At 51.2% G+C, this 16962-nt stretch overlaps 1 protein-coding gene across 1 annotated transcript; it reads right to left on the bottom strand.

The window, feature by feature from the left end:
• Positions 1 to 17: 17 nt before the first annotated feature.
• Positions 18 to 5386, bottom strand: SMPD2 (sphingomyelin phosphodiesterase 2). Its single transcript, XM_029069362.2, has 11 exons — positions 5260 to 5386; positions 4680 to 4758; positions 4015 to 4111; positions 3837 to 3913; positions 3468 to 3561; positions 3128 to 3217; positions 1595 to 1677; positions 1038 to 1170; positions 830 to 934; positions 574 to 712; positions 18 to 431 (listed from the first exon to the last, which is right to left on the bottom strand). The coding sequence occupies exons 2-11, from the start codon at positions 4727 to 4729 to the stop codon at positions 40 to 42; spliced, it is 1260 nt and encodes a 419-aa protein (XP_028925195.1). The 5' UTR covers positions 4730 to 4758; positions 5260 to 5386; the 3' UTR covers positions 18 to 39.
• Positions 5387 to 16962: the final 11576 nt, after the last annotated feature.

Here is a 16962-nt window from a genome sequence, read left to right as displayed (position 1 = left end):
AGGGATGAGGTGCAGGCTGCTGACCACTTAATCCTTTATTTATTTAGCTCCCCCATCCAGTTTGGGGTCGGTCCCGTCCCCTCCCTCCAATAAGGCCCTCGGCCCTCCCTTGTTCAGGCCATCACTGCGGTCCAGGATCTCTATTACCAGCTGTAGCTCCGTCTCCGCTTCCCCCAGAGCCTTGGCTTCGTAGGTGTAGAAGAGGTGGCGGGCGGCTGCCCCCATGAGCAGGGCCAGGCCAGGGGCCCCTAACAGGAGCCAGGACCACCAGGCCCCCCAGGAGCCGGCCACGGCTGGCATGCTCCCGAGCAGCAGCGCCAGCCCCAGCCCCAGCAGGCCGGCCGTAGCCATGCCTCGCTGTCTGGCCCTGGCCAGGCCCCGGCCCAGCTCCTCCCGTGCCTCGCTCAGCACGTCCACTAAGGGCGGCTCATCTGCAAGGAAGGAAGAGACGGGTGGCAGGGCCGAGGGGCATGAAAGGAGAGCACAGTCAAGAGGGGAGGAGGAGAGGGGAGGGGGGCCTCAGTTGAGTCAGTGGGACGGGGGCGGAGCGGGGGGAGGGGAGATGTGACTCACTGGAGCTGGGCTGGGCGGCGGGGCTGGGGCCCGGCTGGATGCACAGAGTGGCCATCAACGCCTCGTGGTCCGAGTAGGAGGTGCTTCTGCCTGTGGTGGTCCGGAGGGTCTCACAGGATATATGGAGCTCAGAGGAAGCCTGGGAAGGGGCCACAGGGTCACCCCGAGCCTCCCCTCAGAGCCGGTCCTCTCCCCGACCCAAACCCCAGACTCCTGCCGCGGGTGGAGCGGGGCCCTGGGCGAGGCAGGGCCTCACCTTGAAGAGCACGTAATCGATGCGGATGCCTTCTGGAAAGGGTCCCAACTCCTTGGGGTTGACAAAGTAGTTTTCGGGCACCAAAGTGTAGCCTCTCTGGCATCCCTAAGGGTGCAATCCACTCAGTGGCCACGGTCAGGGTGTTGGGGGTCAGCAGAGGCAGGGAGGGAGGGAGGGGTGGGGCCGGGGTGATAGGATAGATGCTGACCTCAAAGGATTTGGTCTCGCAGAAGGCATCTAAGAGCCCGGTCCATCGCCGCAGGAGGCGGCAGCCCACATCCTCAGGGTGCATGTTGAGGTCTCCGCAGAGCAGCACCACGTCGGCAGTCTTGGAGGTGTGGCTTCACGGACAGCCGAGGGTGGTGAGAGGGAGAGGTTCTGAGCTCCGACACCTACCCCCAGCCCCGCTCCCAGCTCCCTCCCTCCCAGCTCCCTCAGAGAACCCGAGGGAAAACAAGCCTAAGGCCCAGGCACGGAGACGAGGGGAAACCTCCCTCCCTCCTCCCCCGGCCTCCCCTATTCCCCCCATTTTGGTCGGCATGGGGGTCAGGCTTTTAACATGGTGGGGTCAGGCTCCCGATGCCCCCAGTTCAGGCCGAGAACTCTAGTGCTCGCCCAACTGCTCCGGACTGATCGACACCCTGTTGTGTAGGATCCCCTCCCCACACCCAGCGTCCCTTAAGCATAGGTAGGGAGAGGGACCGGAGCTGGATTCACTGCCTGGACAAAACTTTTCCTTCCCATTCCCACGCCCGGCTCACACACTGGATGAACTGGGCCAGCTCCCAGGCCTGGGCCACTCGGTGCGGCAGGTAGCAGTCACTTTCACGGTCATATTCGGCGTGGAGCTGAGAGAGAGAGAGAGAGAGAGAGAGAGAAACCACCGTGTTTCCGTGGATCGGGCCTGCCTTTAAAGTAATAATATTTATGGTACTTGTTAAGCACTTACTATGTGCCAGGCACTATGCTAAGCGATGGGTAAATACAAGCAAATCGGGTTGGACACAGTCCCTGTCCCACATGGGACTCGTAGTCTCAATCCCCATTTTACAGATGAGGTAACAGACACAGAGAAGTGAAGTGATTTGCTCGCGGTCATAGAGTAGACAAGCGGGAGCCGGGATTAGAACCCATGACCTTCTAACTCCCAGGCCCGTGCTTTATCCATTATGCCATACTGCTTAAGGCCCAGCCTGGTTCAGCACAGCCCTTGGGATAATAATGTTGGTATTTGTTAACCGCTTACTATGTGCAGAGCACTGTTCTAAGTGCTGGGGTAGATACAGGGTAATCGGATTGTCCCACATGGGGCTCATAGTTAATCCCCATTTTACAGATGAGGTAACTGAGGCACAGAGAAGTTAAGTGACTTGCCCAAGGTCACACAGCTGACATGTGGCAGAGCCGGGATTTGAACCCATGACCTCTGACTCCCAAGCCCGGGCTCTTTCCACTGAGCCACGCTGCTTGTAACAGATCCACCCCTGTCCCCAAGCCCTGTCCTGACTCCTCGGCCCCTTGGCCGGGGAAAGCGGCAACCCTTGGCCCGTGGATTAGCTGGGCACACACTGGGACCACCAAGCCCACCAGTCCGCAGGAGGGAACCGCTCCTCCCTTCCCCCTGGAAGTCTGCAGAGCAGATTGGTCACAGGGTGGTGGAGTTTGGGTCAAAGCGCACCCAGCTTTTGTGCTGCTGTTTGTCCTGAGCCAGGCTCCAGGATTTCAGTACCTTAAGACTTCTACCTAGGGAGGACGGAGTGGGATTCTTTCAGGAGCAGAGCTCAGAGGATGTAAAATCGGGGAAGAGCTCCCGAGTCGGGGAGTGCAGTTGCAGATCTTCCTCCTGGGTCCAAGGTCTGCTGTGTGACCTTTGGCAAGTCACTTAAGTTTTTTGCACCTCAGTTTCCTTATCTGTAAAGTGAGGACTCAATACCTGTCCTCCCTTTAACTTAGCGAGCCCCATGTGGGACAGGAACCGTGTCTGACCTGATGCTGATGATCTTGGATCTAGTCCACTATCTAATTTTGGCTCCACCAACTTGTCTGCTGTGTGATCTAGGGAAAGCCGCTTAACTTCTCCGTGCCTCAGTTCCCTCATCTGCAAAATGGGAATTCAATATCTGTGCTCCCTCCTTTATTCTAAGAGCGACGGGTGCGCCCTGATGATCTTGTATCTACCCCAGTGTTCAGAGCAATGCTTGGCATATAGTAAGCACTTAACACAAACTACAGTTCTTCTTATTAGAATAATAACTCTCTGAGCCCCAGGCCTCTGTGCCCAGACGGTTCCACACTTACATGGGTGACATAGGCATTAAGCTGGAGCGTGCCGATTTGCAGCCCCAACAGTCCCACGGCTTTTCCACAGAACCACTCTCCGTGCTGCAGCTGGGGGAGAATGGGGCATTCAGGAGGATTGCGGAGGGCCCCCGGCGGCAGCAGCTGGGGAGGAAGTCCTGCCCATTCCAGGCCTTCCTCCCCTGCCAGAAGAGTCTCCCACGGAGAAGTTGAGGTGGGGGTGGGGAAGCAGGAGGGAGAAAGCAAGGGAGTTCAAGGTTGATCCTGGGAAGAAGAGGAGCCAAAGATGAGAGACTGGCTTACGGAAAGGCTGGGGAAGGGGATCGGAGGTCAGACTCACCATGTAGGGGTAGCCATTGAGGGTGAAGGGGTGCAGGAACACCTCACGGAGGGGATGTTTAGAGAAGATACAGAGGCCGCTGCCTATGAAGCCACTGCAACACAGAGCCCATTCAATGCGGCACCCCCGCTTCCTCCATTCCCCCCACCATTACCCTCCCCCACAACAGCCATGCACACTGATGACAGACATGATGAGCTTAGTATCAGTTAGACCAGGCAGTTTAAAGTTCACCGAGGTGGGTGTGGGGCGGAGAAGCACCAAGCTGCCGCCTTGAGTTGCTAACGTTGGCCTTGGGAGGCAGAAAGGTGGGGGGGCTCGTGAGGGAAAGGGGTGGGGGGACCCTGGTAGACGGAGAAGGGCTCTCACCTCCTGAAGTAGTGGGCGGCGGGGTACGTCTTCGAGAGCTTCCGTCTCAGCTCCTCAAAGTCTCGCTCGCTCCACACCTGGGGAAAACAGGATAGGCTGCTGGTAGTGGGGGGCTCTGGCTCAGAGCTCATCCCAGCCCCCCGGCCCGTGGACACCCCACCGTTCCCTAACCCTTCACCTCCTGCAACAGCACCAGGTCGAAGTGCTCCTGGCTCAGGAAATCCGTGAGACGCTGCAGTCGCTCTTTCCGCTGCTGGCTCAGGTAGCGGATGGCCCTGGAAGGGGGGAGGGGAGGATAAAGAAAGGGGTGTATCTAGGCGCCCCCTAACCCCCCATTCTGCTCTGGCTTTGTTCATTCATTCCATCATATTTTCTGAGCACTTACTGTGTGCGGAGCACTGTATTAAGCTCTTGGGAGAGTACAATACAATAATAGATCCGTTCCCTGCCCACAGTGAGCTTATGGTCTGGAGGAGGGGAGCCTGACAAGGCCTAGGTCCAGGGACCGGGGACCAGGGACAGAAGCTAGGGACGGGGTCAGAGGCTAGCGACCTCCGGCACGAGGAAACCAGCTCCCTCTCAGGATCAGGGCTTGTGTGTGGCCCTACTAGCCTCCCCCTGGTCGTCCCAGGGCTGGGGTCAGCCAGGAACAGTTGTTGCGATTCCAGGACCGTGGCCGGGTGCTCCTGGACGGTGGCCCAGGGCTGGAAAGGAAAGCAGCCTTCCTGCTCCCCGAGACTCCAACCCCAAGGTGTCTCGGGGGGTGAGAGGCACGTAACCTTCTGGGACACCCCCAGATCTCCCGCAGGAGGAGGGGCGGGTTCCCAGCCTCTTTTCACTCACCAGCAGTTGAGGTCGAAGACCTGCAGGCGGAGGGCATGGCTGGGCTCCATGGTGGGTTTGCGCTGAGGTGCCCGGGGGCCTGTGGAAACAGAGAGGTTTAGCAGGGGCTGAGGCTGGAGGTGGGGGGAGACAGTCTCAGTTTCCCAGGAAGGAGGGCGGGGCTGGCTAGTCCTGGGTAGGACGGGCTAGTCCTGGACAGGACCCAGCAGGTGAGGGCAAACTCGGGAGGCTCTTCCCAGGGGATGGGGGATGGAGTGGGCTCGGGGAAACCCATCCTGGTCTGGCTCTCCTTGCCATGGGAGGACCCCCCCCTCCCAGTGCCTAGTTGGGGCTCCATGGCCCCCAGGCCCTAGGGGGTCGGTCTTAACTGGGGGTCCTCCCCGAGCCACAGGTCTGGATCTCAGCAGCAGCGAGCAGCAGGGGGAGAGGAGACGGCTGAGGGGGGAAAAAAAGGGGAGTCACAATGGGACAGGGGGTTGTCTCCATGGAGAGGCATGAGCCCCTTGGGAGCTGGAGGGAGAAAACGGTCGGGCTCCTTGGGGGGAAGCCGGGGAGAAGGGATCCTGGGCCCGGCTCCCACCTGTTGAGGGAGTTTAAAAACTCTTCTTCCGAGGAGAAGAAGGAAGGAGCAGCTTCTCAAGCCCCCGCCATCGGTTGCCCCGATCACCCTCTGGACTTCGGGCTCCAAGCTGGGGCGGGGCGCGCGCGAGGGCGTCTGGGAAATGTAGTCTTTTCTCCGGAAGGGGCCGGCCCGAACTCCACAGCGCCGCCCGGAGGGCGGGAGAAGAAACGCAAGCGGCGAACGCGTCAGCGACGGCCGCGAAACTGCAGTCCCAGCTGGGGAGTCCGAGGACGCGGGTTCGAATCCCGCCTCCGCCCCTGGAGAAGCAGCCTGGTTCAGTGGAAAGAGCCCGGGTTTGGGAGGCAGAGGTTACGGGTTAGAATCCCGGCTCTGCCACTTGTCAGCTGGGTGACTGTGGGCCAGTCACTTCATTTCTCTGGGCCTCAGTGACCTCGTCTGGAAAATGGGGATGAAGACTGGGAGCCTCAAGAGGGACAACCTGATCTGTGTGACTGTGGGCAAGTCACTTCACTTCTCTGGGCCTCAATGACCTCATCTGTAAAATGGGGATGAAGACTGTGAGCCTCGTGGGACAACCTGATTACCCTGTATTATCCCAGCGCTTAGAACAGTGCTCTGTACATAGTAAGTATACCAACATTATTTATTACCCTGTATATACTCCAGGGTTTAGAACAGTGGTTTGCACGCAGTAAGCGCTTAACATACCATCATCATCAAGACTGGAAGCCCCACGTGGGACAACCTGATCATCTTGTATTCCATCCCCCCCAGCGCTTAGAACAGTGCTTTGCACATAGTAAGTGCTTAACAATTGCCATTATTATTACCATGCTCCTAATTCATTCATTCTTCAATCATATTTACTGAGCAACCACTATGTGCAGAGCACTGTACTACGCGCTTGGAATGTACAATTCAGCCACAGAGACGATCCCTACCCAACAACAGGCTCACAGTCTAAACGGGGGAGACAGACAACAAAATGAAATTATGGCCATATCTGTTCAGCGCTTACTATGTGCCAAGCACTGTTGTAGAAACAAGGTGATCAGGATGTCCCACGTGTACTTGGGAAAGTACAGTACGGCAATAGAGAGTGCCAGTCTCTGCCCACCACAAGCCAGGAAATACAGAAGCAGCGCAACTTAGTGGAAAGAGCCTGGGCCTGGGAGTCAGAAGGATCTGGGTTCTAATCACACCTCTGCCACTTGTTTGCTATATGACTTCAGTCACCTCATCTGTACAATGGGGATTAAGACTGTAAATCAGTCAGTCATATTTCATGCATTCATTCAATTGTATTTACCGTTACTATGTGCAGAGCACTGTTTGTTTATTGTTAAGTTTTATTCTTCCAAGTGTTTAGTACAGTAAAGTAAGTGCTCAATATGACTGAATGAATTAATTAATTAATGCACTAAATTTTTGGGAGAGTAAGATATATCATATCAGCAGGCACATTTCCTGCTCACAATGAGCTCACAGTCTGGAGGGGGAGACAAGACATTAATAGAAATAATAAATTACAGATATGGACATAAGTGCTGTGGGACTGGGAAAGGGGTGAATAAAGAGCAAGTCAGGGTGACGCAGAAGGGAGGAGAAGAATAAAGGAGGGCATAGGCGGGGAAGGCCTCTTGGAGGAGATGGGCCTTCAGTAAAGATTTGAAAGAGGGGAGAATAATTCTCCGTCGGATTTGAGGAGGGAAGGAGTTCCAGGCCAGAGGCAGGATGCGGTAAAGAGATTGGCGGTGAGATAGATGAGGTCGGGGTTTACTGAGAAGGTGAGCATGAGAGGAGCGAAGTGTTATGGCCTGGGTTGTAGTAGGAGAGTAATGAGGTCAGGTAGGAGGAGGCAGGGTGGTTGAGGGCCTTAAAGCCCCCACGTGGGGCATGGGCTGCCTTCAACCTGATTAGCTTTTATCTTCCCCAGCATTTAGTAAAAGCAGCATGTTTAGTAGAAGCAGCAGCAGGAGAAGCACATGAGAAGCAGCATGGCTCAGTGGAAAGAGCCTGGGCTTGAGAGTCAGAAATCATGGGTTCAAAATCCGCCTCCGCCGCTTGTCAGCTGTGTGACTTTGGACAAGTCACTTCATTCATCTGGGCCTCACCTCATCTGTAAAATGGGGATTAAGACGGTGAGCCCCAGGTGGGACAGGGACTGTGTCCTTCCACCTCCACATCAAACAGAAGCTCCTTGCTATCGGCTTTAAAGCAGTCCAACACCTTGCCCCCTCCTACCTCACCGCGCTCCTCTCCTACTACCACCCAGCCCGCACCCTCCACTCCTCTAATGCTCACCCTGTCACTGTACTTCCATCTCATCTATCTCGCCACCGACCTCTCACTCACATCCTGCTTCTGGCCTGGATCATTCTCCCTATTCGTTTGTAGCCACCCCAGCACCTAGTAGAGAAGCAACGTGGCTCAGTGGAAAGAACCCGGGCTTGGGAGTCAGAGGTCATGGCTTTGAATTCCAGCTCTGCCACCTGTCATCTGTGTGACTGTGGACAGGTCACTTCACTTCTCTGTGCCTCAGTTACCTCATCTGTAAAATGGGAATTAACTGTGAGCCTCATGTGGGACAACCTGATTACCCTGTATCTTCCCCAGCGCTTAGAACAGTGCTCTAATAACCCCAACCCTAACCCTAACAAATACCAACATTATTATTATTATTACAATACGTAGCTAAGAGTAAGCACTTAACAAATACCACAATTATTCCAGCACTTAGTACAGTGCTTGGCACATAGTACGTGCTTAACAAATGCCATCATCATCATCACTATTATTATTATTATTAGTGCAGTCCCTCGTCCACAGGAAGTTGGGCTGCCGGGCCTAATGGATTCGTTCTGGGGCACCTGCGTCCATCTGTAAAACGAGGATTGAGACTATGAGCCCCACGTGGGGCAAGTTGATCACCTTGTATCCTCTCCAGCGCTTAGAACAGTGCTTTGGACAGAGTAAGTGCTTAACAAGCGCCATCATTATTATTATTATTATTAGTGCAGTCCTTGGCCCACAGGAAGTTGGGCTGCCGGGCCTAATGGATTCGTTCTGGGGCACCTGTGGCCATCTCTAAAATGAGGATTAAGACCATGAGCCCCATGTGGAACAAGTTGATCACCTTGTATCCTCCCCAGCACTTAGAACAGTGCTTTGCACATAGTAAGTGCTAAACAAATGCCAGCATTATTATTATTATTAGTAGTAGTAGTAGTAGTACGGTCCCTGGCCCACAGGAAGTTGGGCCGCTGGGCTTATGGCTTCGTTCTGGGGCACCTGCAGCCTGGTCTTGACTGGAAGCGGGCCCACCTTCCCTTGCCAACGAAGCCATTGCCATTTCCTTCCCCACTCTCTGGAACCGCCCCCCTCTCATTACTCCACTGCTCTGGGACTTAAGGTGGGCACCTCCTGGGGGCAATGGGGCTTCTGCTCACCTCTCCCTCAACTCCTACTGAGAGCTCACCTCCTCCAAGAGGCCTTCCCAGACTGAGCTTCCCCTTTCCCCTCTGCTCCCCTTCACCTCCCCTCAGCTAAGCCCCCTTTCCTCTGCTCCTTCCCCTCTCCCCCTCCCCTCAGCACCGTGCTCATTTGAATATATTTTTATTACCCTATTTATTTTGTTAATGAGGTGAACATCCCCTTGATTCTATTTATTGCAATTAAGTTGTCTTGTTTTTGTTCATCTGTCTCCCCCCCCATTAGACTGTAAGCCCGTCGATGGGCAGGGATGGTCTCTATCTGTTGCCCAATTGTCCATTCCAAGCGCTTAGTACAGTGCTCTGCCCATCGTAAGCGCTCAATAAATACTATTGAATGAATGAATGAACTGAACGGTTCTAGCCAATCAGGCCGCGAGGAGTTCCGGGTGCGTCATCGGTTGCCGGGCAGACTCTCCCTTCGAGGGGCGTGGTCTCCTGCTGCGGCCCGCGCGCCCCCTGGCGCCTCTCCGACCTGAGGCTCGGTTGTCCGGGCGCATGCGGGGCTGGGGGAAGAGGTCAGGATTAATAAGAAGAAGAACAATAATACTAATGATAATGGTATTTGTTAAGCGCTTACTATGTGCAGAGCACCGTTCTAAGCGCTGGGGTAGATGCAGGGCCATCAGGTTGTCCCACGTGAGGCTCACAGTTTTCATCCCCATTTTACAGATGAGGTGACTGAGGCCCAGAGAAGTTAAGTAATAATAACAATGTTGGTGTTTGGTCAAGCACTTAGTATGTGCACAGCACTGTTCTAAGAGCTGGGGTAGATACAGGGTCATCAGGTTGTCCTATACGAGGCTCACAGTCTTAATCCCCATTTTACAGATGAGGTAACTGAGGCCCAGAGAAGTTAAGTAACAATAATAATGTTGGTATTTGTTAAGCGCTTACTATGTGCAGAGCACTGTTCTAAGCGCTGAGGTAGATACAGGGTCATCAGGTTGTCCTACACGAGGGTCACAGTCTTAATCCCCATTTTACAGATGAGGTAACTGAGGCACAGAGAAGTTAATAATAATAATGTTGGTATTTGTTAGGCGCTTACTATGTGCAGAGCACTGTTCTAAGCGCTGAGGTAGATACAGGGTAATCAGGTTGTCCCACATGAGGCTCACAGTCTTAATCCCCATTTTACAGATGAGGGAACTGAGGCACAGAGAAGTGAAGGGACTTGCCCACAGTCACACAGCTGACAAGCGGCAGAGGCTGGATTCAAACCCATGACCTGTGACTCCCAAGCCTGGGCTCTCTCCACAGAGCCACGCTGCTTCTCTATACAACAATAATACTAATAATAACAGTATTTGTTAAGCGCTTTCTTTGTACCAAGCACTGTTCTAAGCGTTGGGGTAGATACAAGGTAACCAGGTTGTCCTAGGTGGGGCTCACGGTTCTTAATCCCCATTTTACAGATGAGGGAGCTGAGGCACGGAGAAGCAAAGTGACTCGCCCAAAGTCACACAGGCAGGGCAGGGACTAGAACCCACGACCTCTGACCCCAAACAGGTGTTCTTTCTACTAAGTCAGGCTGTTTCTCAGGGAATAATGGGAAGGCGGGAGAAAGGGGGTGGCTAGAAGAGGCCAAGAGTGGGCCCGAAGGAACTGGAAACTGTTGGCGAGAAACTCAGGGGCAGGGAGATTGTCACTGAAGGAGAGAGAGATAGAGATGAGAGGACATTTTACCTCAAGTAAGCACCCTGGGGGCTGGGATTCGATAAATGCCTGCAGAGACTGAGAAGAGGGAGAGAGACAGTGGCAGCAAGGGAGGGACAGAGTGGAATTAGGGATGGGGGAAAGGTGATTTGGTGCCAGACTCTTGGCATTCAATCAATCAATTAATGGTATTTAGTGAGTGATTACACTGTGCAGAGCACACTATACCAAGCATTTAGAGAAGCAGTGTGGCCTAGTGGGCTCTAATTCCAGCTCTGCCACTTGTCTGCTGGGTGACCTTGGGTGAGTCACTTAACTTCTCTCTGCCTCAGTTTTCTCATCTGTAAAATGGGGATTAAGATTGTGAGCCCCATGTGGGACAGGGACTGCATCCAACCTTATTATCTCGTATCTACCCTAGTGCTCAGTACAGTGCCTGGCACAATTATTATTAGTAGTAGTCAGTCGATCGTATTTACTGAGCACTTACTGTGTGCAGAGCACTGTACTAAGCTCTTGGGAGCGTACCATATAACAATAAACAGACACATTCTATGCTCACAACGAGCTTATAGTCTAGAGTCTAGTTGTAGGAGTAGATTGAAATGGAGTTAGTAGACACGATCCCTCTCTCAAGAATCTTATAATTTAGTTGGAGAGACAGATGCTAAAATAAAGTACAGGTAGGGGGAAGCAACAGAGTTTAAAGATTTAAATCCAAGTGCTGTGGGGGGAGGAGGTGGGGGGAGTATCCAAGTGTCCTCCAAGTATCCTCAAGAATCTTCCTTCTCAGGCTCAGCAGAGAAGAGCAAGAGCAGAGAACAACCGGTAAGCACTGGAAATTTCCTTTTTTAAGGTTATTGGCTAAGGATTATTGTCCTTCTCTGGATCACACCTGCCGAGTTTCCAGTCCTCTTCCAGTTGTGACTATGGGTGGAAAGGTCAAGCAGAGGCCTACTCATTTCTAGCTTGAGCAGTGGCTAGCGAGTGGAAGGCAATCTGCTACAAGTCATAACTCACCTGTGCCGGGCAGCAGCAGCACAGGAGAGAATCAAGGATGGAGATCAAAGTTTACAGCGCGGAAAGAGGCAGTGGTAAACGACTTCCTTATTTTTACCAAGAAAACTATGGATCCACTACCGGAATGATTGCAGATGGCAGTGGGGCGTTCTGGGAGAGATGTGTCCATGGGGTCTCTGTGAGTCAGAGGCGACTCGACTGCATAATAATAATAATGATGGCATTTGTTAAGCATTTACTATGTGCAAAGCACTGTTCTGAGCACTGGGGGACACAAGGTGATCAGGTTGTCCCACGTGGGGCTCACAGTCTTAATCCCCATTTTCCAGATGAGGTCACTGAGGCACAGAGAAGTGAAGTGACTTGCCCAAAGTCACCCAGCTGACAAGGGGCGGAGCCGGGATACAAACCCATGACCTCTGACTCCCAAGCCTACGCTCTTTCCACTGAGCCACGCTGCTTTTCCTTACCGGCATAAGACGAGACAAGTTTATCCCTAGGGTCTCCAGAGTTCAGATTGGGGCCAATTTGAGGTATTATTAGAGGATTATCAAAACTGCTCTCCGGGCCTCAGAGTAGGGAGGGCTGTATATTCCAGGCACATAACTTCACCGATGTTTCATGCGAATGCAGTGTTGCATAATGACTTTAAAAGTACCATTTTGTGGAAGTCAATCTCAGGTTCTTGAAAACAGAGTGTTTCTTCATCCCTCCACTGGCCCCAGAGCCTTTGCGTGTCTGTTTCCAGGTCTCTGTGAATGCGGGTGCCGCTTCCCAGCTGTCAAATTGGGGGCAGTAGGAGTCAAGGCTGAGGGAGGCCGGGTGTTCAAAAACAAAAATTCTAGATATAAAGGCCGTTCCCTTACCAGGTTAGGGTAGATCAGCTGGAAACCAAACTGTCCAGTATAAAACCGGATGAATGGCTATCCTATCTCTTAGATTGAGAGCCCTGTGTGGGACTGGGACCTAGCTTAGTGGAAAGAGCGCAGTATTGGGAGACAGGTCGTGGGTTCTCATCCCGGCTCCGCCACTTGTCTGCTGTGTGACATTGGGTAAATCACTTCACTTCTCTGTGCCTCAGTTAGCTCATCTGTAAAATGGGGATTAAGACTGTGAGTCCCATGTGGGACAACCTGATGACCTTGTATCTACCCTAGTGCTTGGAACAGTGCTTGGCACATAGTAAGCGCTTAACAAATACCATCATTTTTATTTTTTATATTTTTATTTATATTTATTTGTTCCGATCTGATTATCCCGTGCCTACGCTCTCAACACAGTGCTTGGCACATGGCAAATGCTTAGTCAATTTCATTATTATTATTATTAAGACCGAATTATTACTTCTTTGTAGAAGACCAGCGTTCCCTCCATCTCTGGCATGGTCAACTGGGCTTCCTTTGTCCTAGGAACAGTTATCATCCAGGCCACTTATGCCTTTTGTCCCATTCTTTCCATTATGTTTTTGTCCCTCCCGCTCCTACATACCACATGGTTCTCAATGTTCTTGTTTCCAACTGTGGGATAGGCACTTTCCCTTATTGTTCTAAATATAGGAATATGCTCTACAGTGTTTTTACCTTTAGTTCCCTAGACTCTGTTTGGTTTTACTAGTGTTTTCTTGGGTTCCTACTACATATTTTCAAAACTGGTTTTATAATGTTTTATGCATATTAACTTTTTGGATTCATAAATGTACTACGCAAGATGATATCTCAAGATGATGTCTCTTACTGCTTTCCTTGCTTGTGCTCAGACTTCCTGGGTTTTTGCCGTTTCATTCTCAGATGGATCATCAGGCCTTCTAGTTGTAATTTGCCATTTTAAAGGGTCTCTTCTTGGCAGGGGACTTTTTTTGTTTAGGTTTTTATATTGTATGTTTTTGCAGTTCCACAAGGTTATGTACTTGTCAGCTGTGTGACTGTGGGCAAGTCACTTAACTTCTCTGTGCCTCAGTTCCCTCATCTGTAAAATGGGGATTAAGACTGTGAGCCCCACGTGGGACAACCTGCTTCCCCTATGTCTACCCAGTGCTTAGAACAGTGCTCGGCACATAGTAAGCGCTTAACAAATACCAACATTATTATTATTACTAGTCACAAGGAATTGTCCTCATTTGCAGTCATGACATGACGGCAATAAAACAAGGATCTTAAATAGGGATCTTAATTATCTGTGCCGCCATTTTATAACGATCTGACTCTTGCAGGCTAATTTTATCAAATTTTATCCAAAATTATAATGAGCACAAGAGTCAGTGAGTCACTTTGCCTGATGTCTGAGATTGATGCTAGAGTTGACGGCCAATGGTTTTAGTTTATCCTTGTTTTACAGTTGTTATCGATAACTTTAAATCGAGAATTGAGGTGTTTCTTGTTCAGCTCATTTTGGTGTGTTATCGAGGGTTACTGAGGCCTAAGCTGGGCTCATCCTGGTGTATGATTAATGATTTTTAATGGCATTTGTTAAGTGCTTACTATGTGCTAGGCAGTCTACTAAGCCCTTGGGTAGATACAAAGTAATCAGATTAGATACAGTCCATATCCCACGTGGGGCTCAGAGTTTTAATCCCCATTTTACAGATGAGGTAACTGAGACACAGAGAAGTGAAGTCGACTTGCCCAGGGTCACACAGCAGACAAGTGGCAGAGCTGGGATAAAAACCCAGGTCCTTTTGACTTTCTCTAGCCACCAGGCCCATCCTCTAGCCACCAGGCCACATGCTGCCTAAATAATTAATTTTTAAGACTAAAAAGCTTTACCAAAATAGCACTTCAGAACAGCCTGTATTTTTATTAGTAGTAATCGTGTTTGTTAAGCACTTACTAAGTGCCAAGGACTGTATTAAGCACTGGAGTAGATACAAGACAGTCAGGTCAGACACAGGTTCTGCCCCAATCAAGGTTCACATTTTAAGTATGAGGGAGAACAGGTATTGAATCCCCATTTTACAGATGAGGAAACTGGGGCATAGAAAAGTGAAGTGACTTTCCCAAGGTCACACAGTGGACAAGTGATGGAGTCGACATTAGAACCCAGGTCCTCTGACTCCCAGGCTCATGCTCTGTCCACTAGACCACACTGCTTCTCTGTGTGCAGAGCACTTTACTAAGAATGGGGAGAGAATACTCAGATGGGAATTAGACATGGTCCCTGACCCTCTTCATCGTCTCATTATTATTGTATTAGAGTTTGGAATAGAATTTAATTTTTCTTGGCAGGAAGTTAGAAAATTGACTTTCTGATTTTAATTTAAATAGTTCTGTAATTCCTATGGTTTGGTTTCTGTTCACATTAAGATATTTGATATTCACCTCCCCCCTCAGCTCTAGAGTTCTCTTGTACATACCTATAAATTATTTACATTAATGTCTGTCTCCCCCTCTAGAGTGTAAGCTCTTCTGTGGGCAGGGAACATGTCTACCAACTCTGTTGAACTTTCTTCTCAAATGCTTAGTACAGTGTTCTGCACATAGTAAGCCTTCAATAAATCCATCGATTGATAGAGATGCATTTTCTGTGAATTTACCATTTTTATTTTGATTTGTTGTGTCCTCGAGCATTGTCTCCCCGGTAGAGAAATGTAGAACTTGATTAGAGCCTGAAACTCTGACTGACAGGGCGTGACCTCAGATCAAAGCGGGAGTAGGACTGCCCAGGCACAGTGGAATAAGCACATGTGTTGTCTCCGTGGACTGGTGGGATTTATGGACCATGGACTGGCTCACGGGGATGGCACATGTGTGTGTTTGTGTGTGTGATTCTTTGGTACATGTGCAAATGTACCTGATTTCCCCAGCCCTCCGAAAGCTGCGTGGAGGGCCTTGGGGGGCCTGGATTCCGCTACCCCAGATTGTGAGTCTCTCAAAGATTAAAAGCCCCCTCAACTGACAGGGTCCGTGTCCATTTTCCATGGACTGTGAGTCCCTTATAGATTGTGAGCACCTCAAGGGACAGCATCCGTGTCCAGTTTCCACAGATTGTGAATCCCTTATAGATTGTGAGCCCCTGAAGGGACAGGGTTCAATTCCTACCTGTGTACTCTTTGCCAATGCTTAGAGCAGTGCTCTGCATACAGTAAGAGCTGAATAATACTACTACTTCTCCTCCCCCAGAGCCGGGGAAGCCTGACACTAGGAAGTTCAGGCCAGTCTTTAGAGTGCTATTTTATAATGGTGTTAACTGCTCCTGTGGCCCGGGAGGCGGTGGGAGTTTAAAAGTGTTATTCCACCCCCATATCAGCACCTGACACACCATCCCTCCCCAAACGCCCCTTCTGACTGAACATGCCATCTCCTCCTCAGTGATTATTGGAAAACTCACTGGCCTGCTGGATCCCGGCACTAAAATAAACTCCGATGGGGGAGGTGCCGGGGGACAGGCCTGAGTGGGGGAGGGGGGTGAAACGCTACCCTTCCTCTCACAATCAGATGGATTTGGAGGTGAGTGGCAAGCTGGGTTTGGGCGGGCCGGGTCTGTGACTGCTGACCAAGCCTTTGTCCACCTTGTCCCGGCCCTCCCCCGACTCTGGGCCTGTCGCCAGCCATCTTTCTCAAAATTGAAAGTTAGTGCCCGTGGGTAGGATTTGGGGGTTTCATTTTTCAAAAAATCCAGGAAGGAAAATCAACCCTTTTAATGTCTTTACGAAAATACCATATTTATTCTTATTCTTTTTCAGTAGCTCGTTATTCTTTCAAAAAAGTTTTGCAGCACATCACAAATTCCGTGGTGTAACATGGCAGGGGCTTTTAATCCTGAGGATCAAGATGGGGCCCCAGCTTAAACCTGTTTAGTCAGGAGCTGGGCCTGTGGGTTGCTTCTCAGCTCCTAGTAGGTGCACAAGGATGGCAATGGGGGAAGCTTGCACCTTCCTCTTTCCCCCCGGCCCCCTTTCTTCCAGAGCCAGAAACCTGAAGGAGCCAGGGACGTTCTAAGGAGCCAAAACTTGGCACATAGTAAGCGTTTAACAAAGACCATCATTATTATTAAAAGTGGCTACCTGTTTTCTTTCCTGGGGAACCCCAGAATTCAGAGTGGGCTGTATTGAATAATTTTGAGGGAGACTAGGGAAGTTCAGGATTTGGAGTTCTTGGATGGCCTGCTCAACAACCTCCAAGACCCCTGGCCGTGAGGCAGGGTGAGGTAGAGCCTTGCACGTCCTCCGTCAGTGGGTCTTGGGCCAGCCCTTGAAAAGTTGAACTGGGCTCAGGGCAGGATGGACCATAAAACCCTCATCTTTGACACCTCCTTGGGCTGGGGAAGGAGGAAGGTTGGTGAGCTCGTTGGCTGTAGGGCCCAGGTGCACGTGTGCTGAGTCATTCATGGAACGCCCTGGGTGTCCACTGGGATTACAAGTGTCGGAAGCCCACAGGAATAACAATGCATATGTGGCCTCGCCTCTCCCACAGGTGACCTGGGGAATGGGTCCCACACTCCTGGGACTCATTTCGGGTCAGTCTGGGTTAGGCTAAGTCAGGCTAGGCCTTCAACTGTGGCCCAGATGAGGCAACAATTCATCACCCTGCGACTA

Source organism: Ornithorhynchus anatinus, chromosome 7 (assembly GCF_004115215.2).
Source record: "Ornithorhynchus anatinus isolate Pmale09 chromosome 7, mOrnAna1.pri.v4, whole genome shotgun sequence".
In the NCBI taxonomy this organism is placed as follows: Eukaryota; Metazoa; Chordata; class Mammalia; order Monotremata; family Ornithorhynchidae; genus Ornithorhynchus; species Ornithorhynchus anatinus.
The sequence above is the reverse complement of the archived record's forward strand: the minus strand, read 5'-3'. Positions and strand labels throughout refer to the sequence as shown.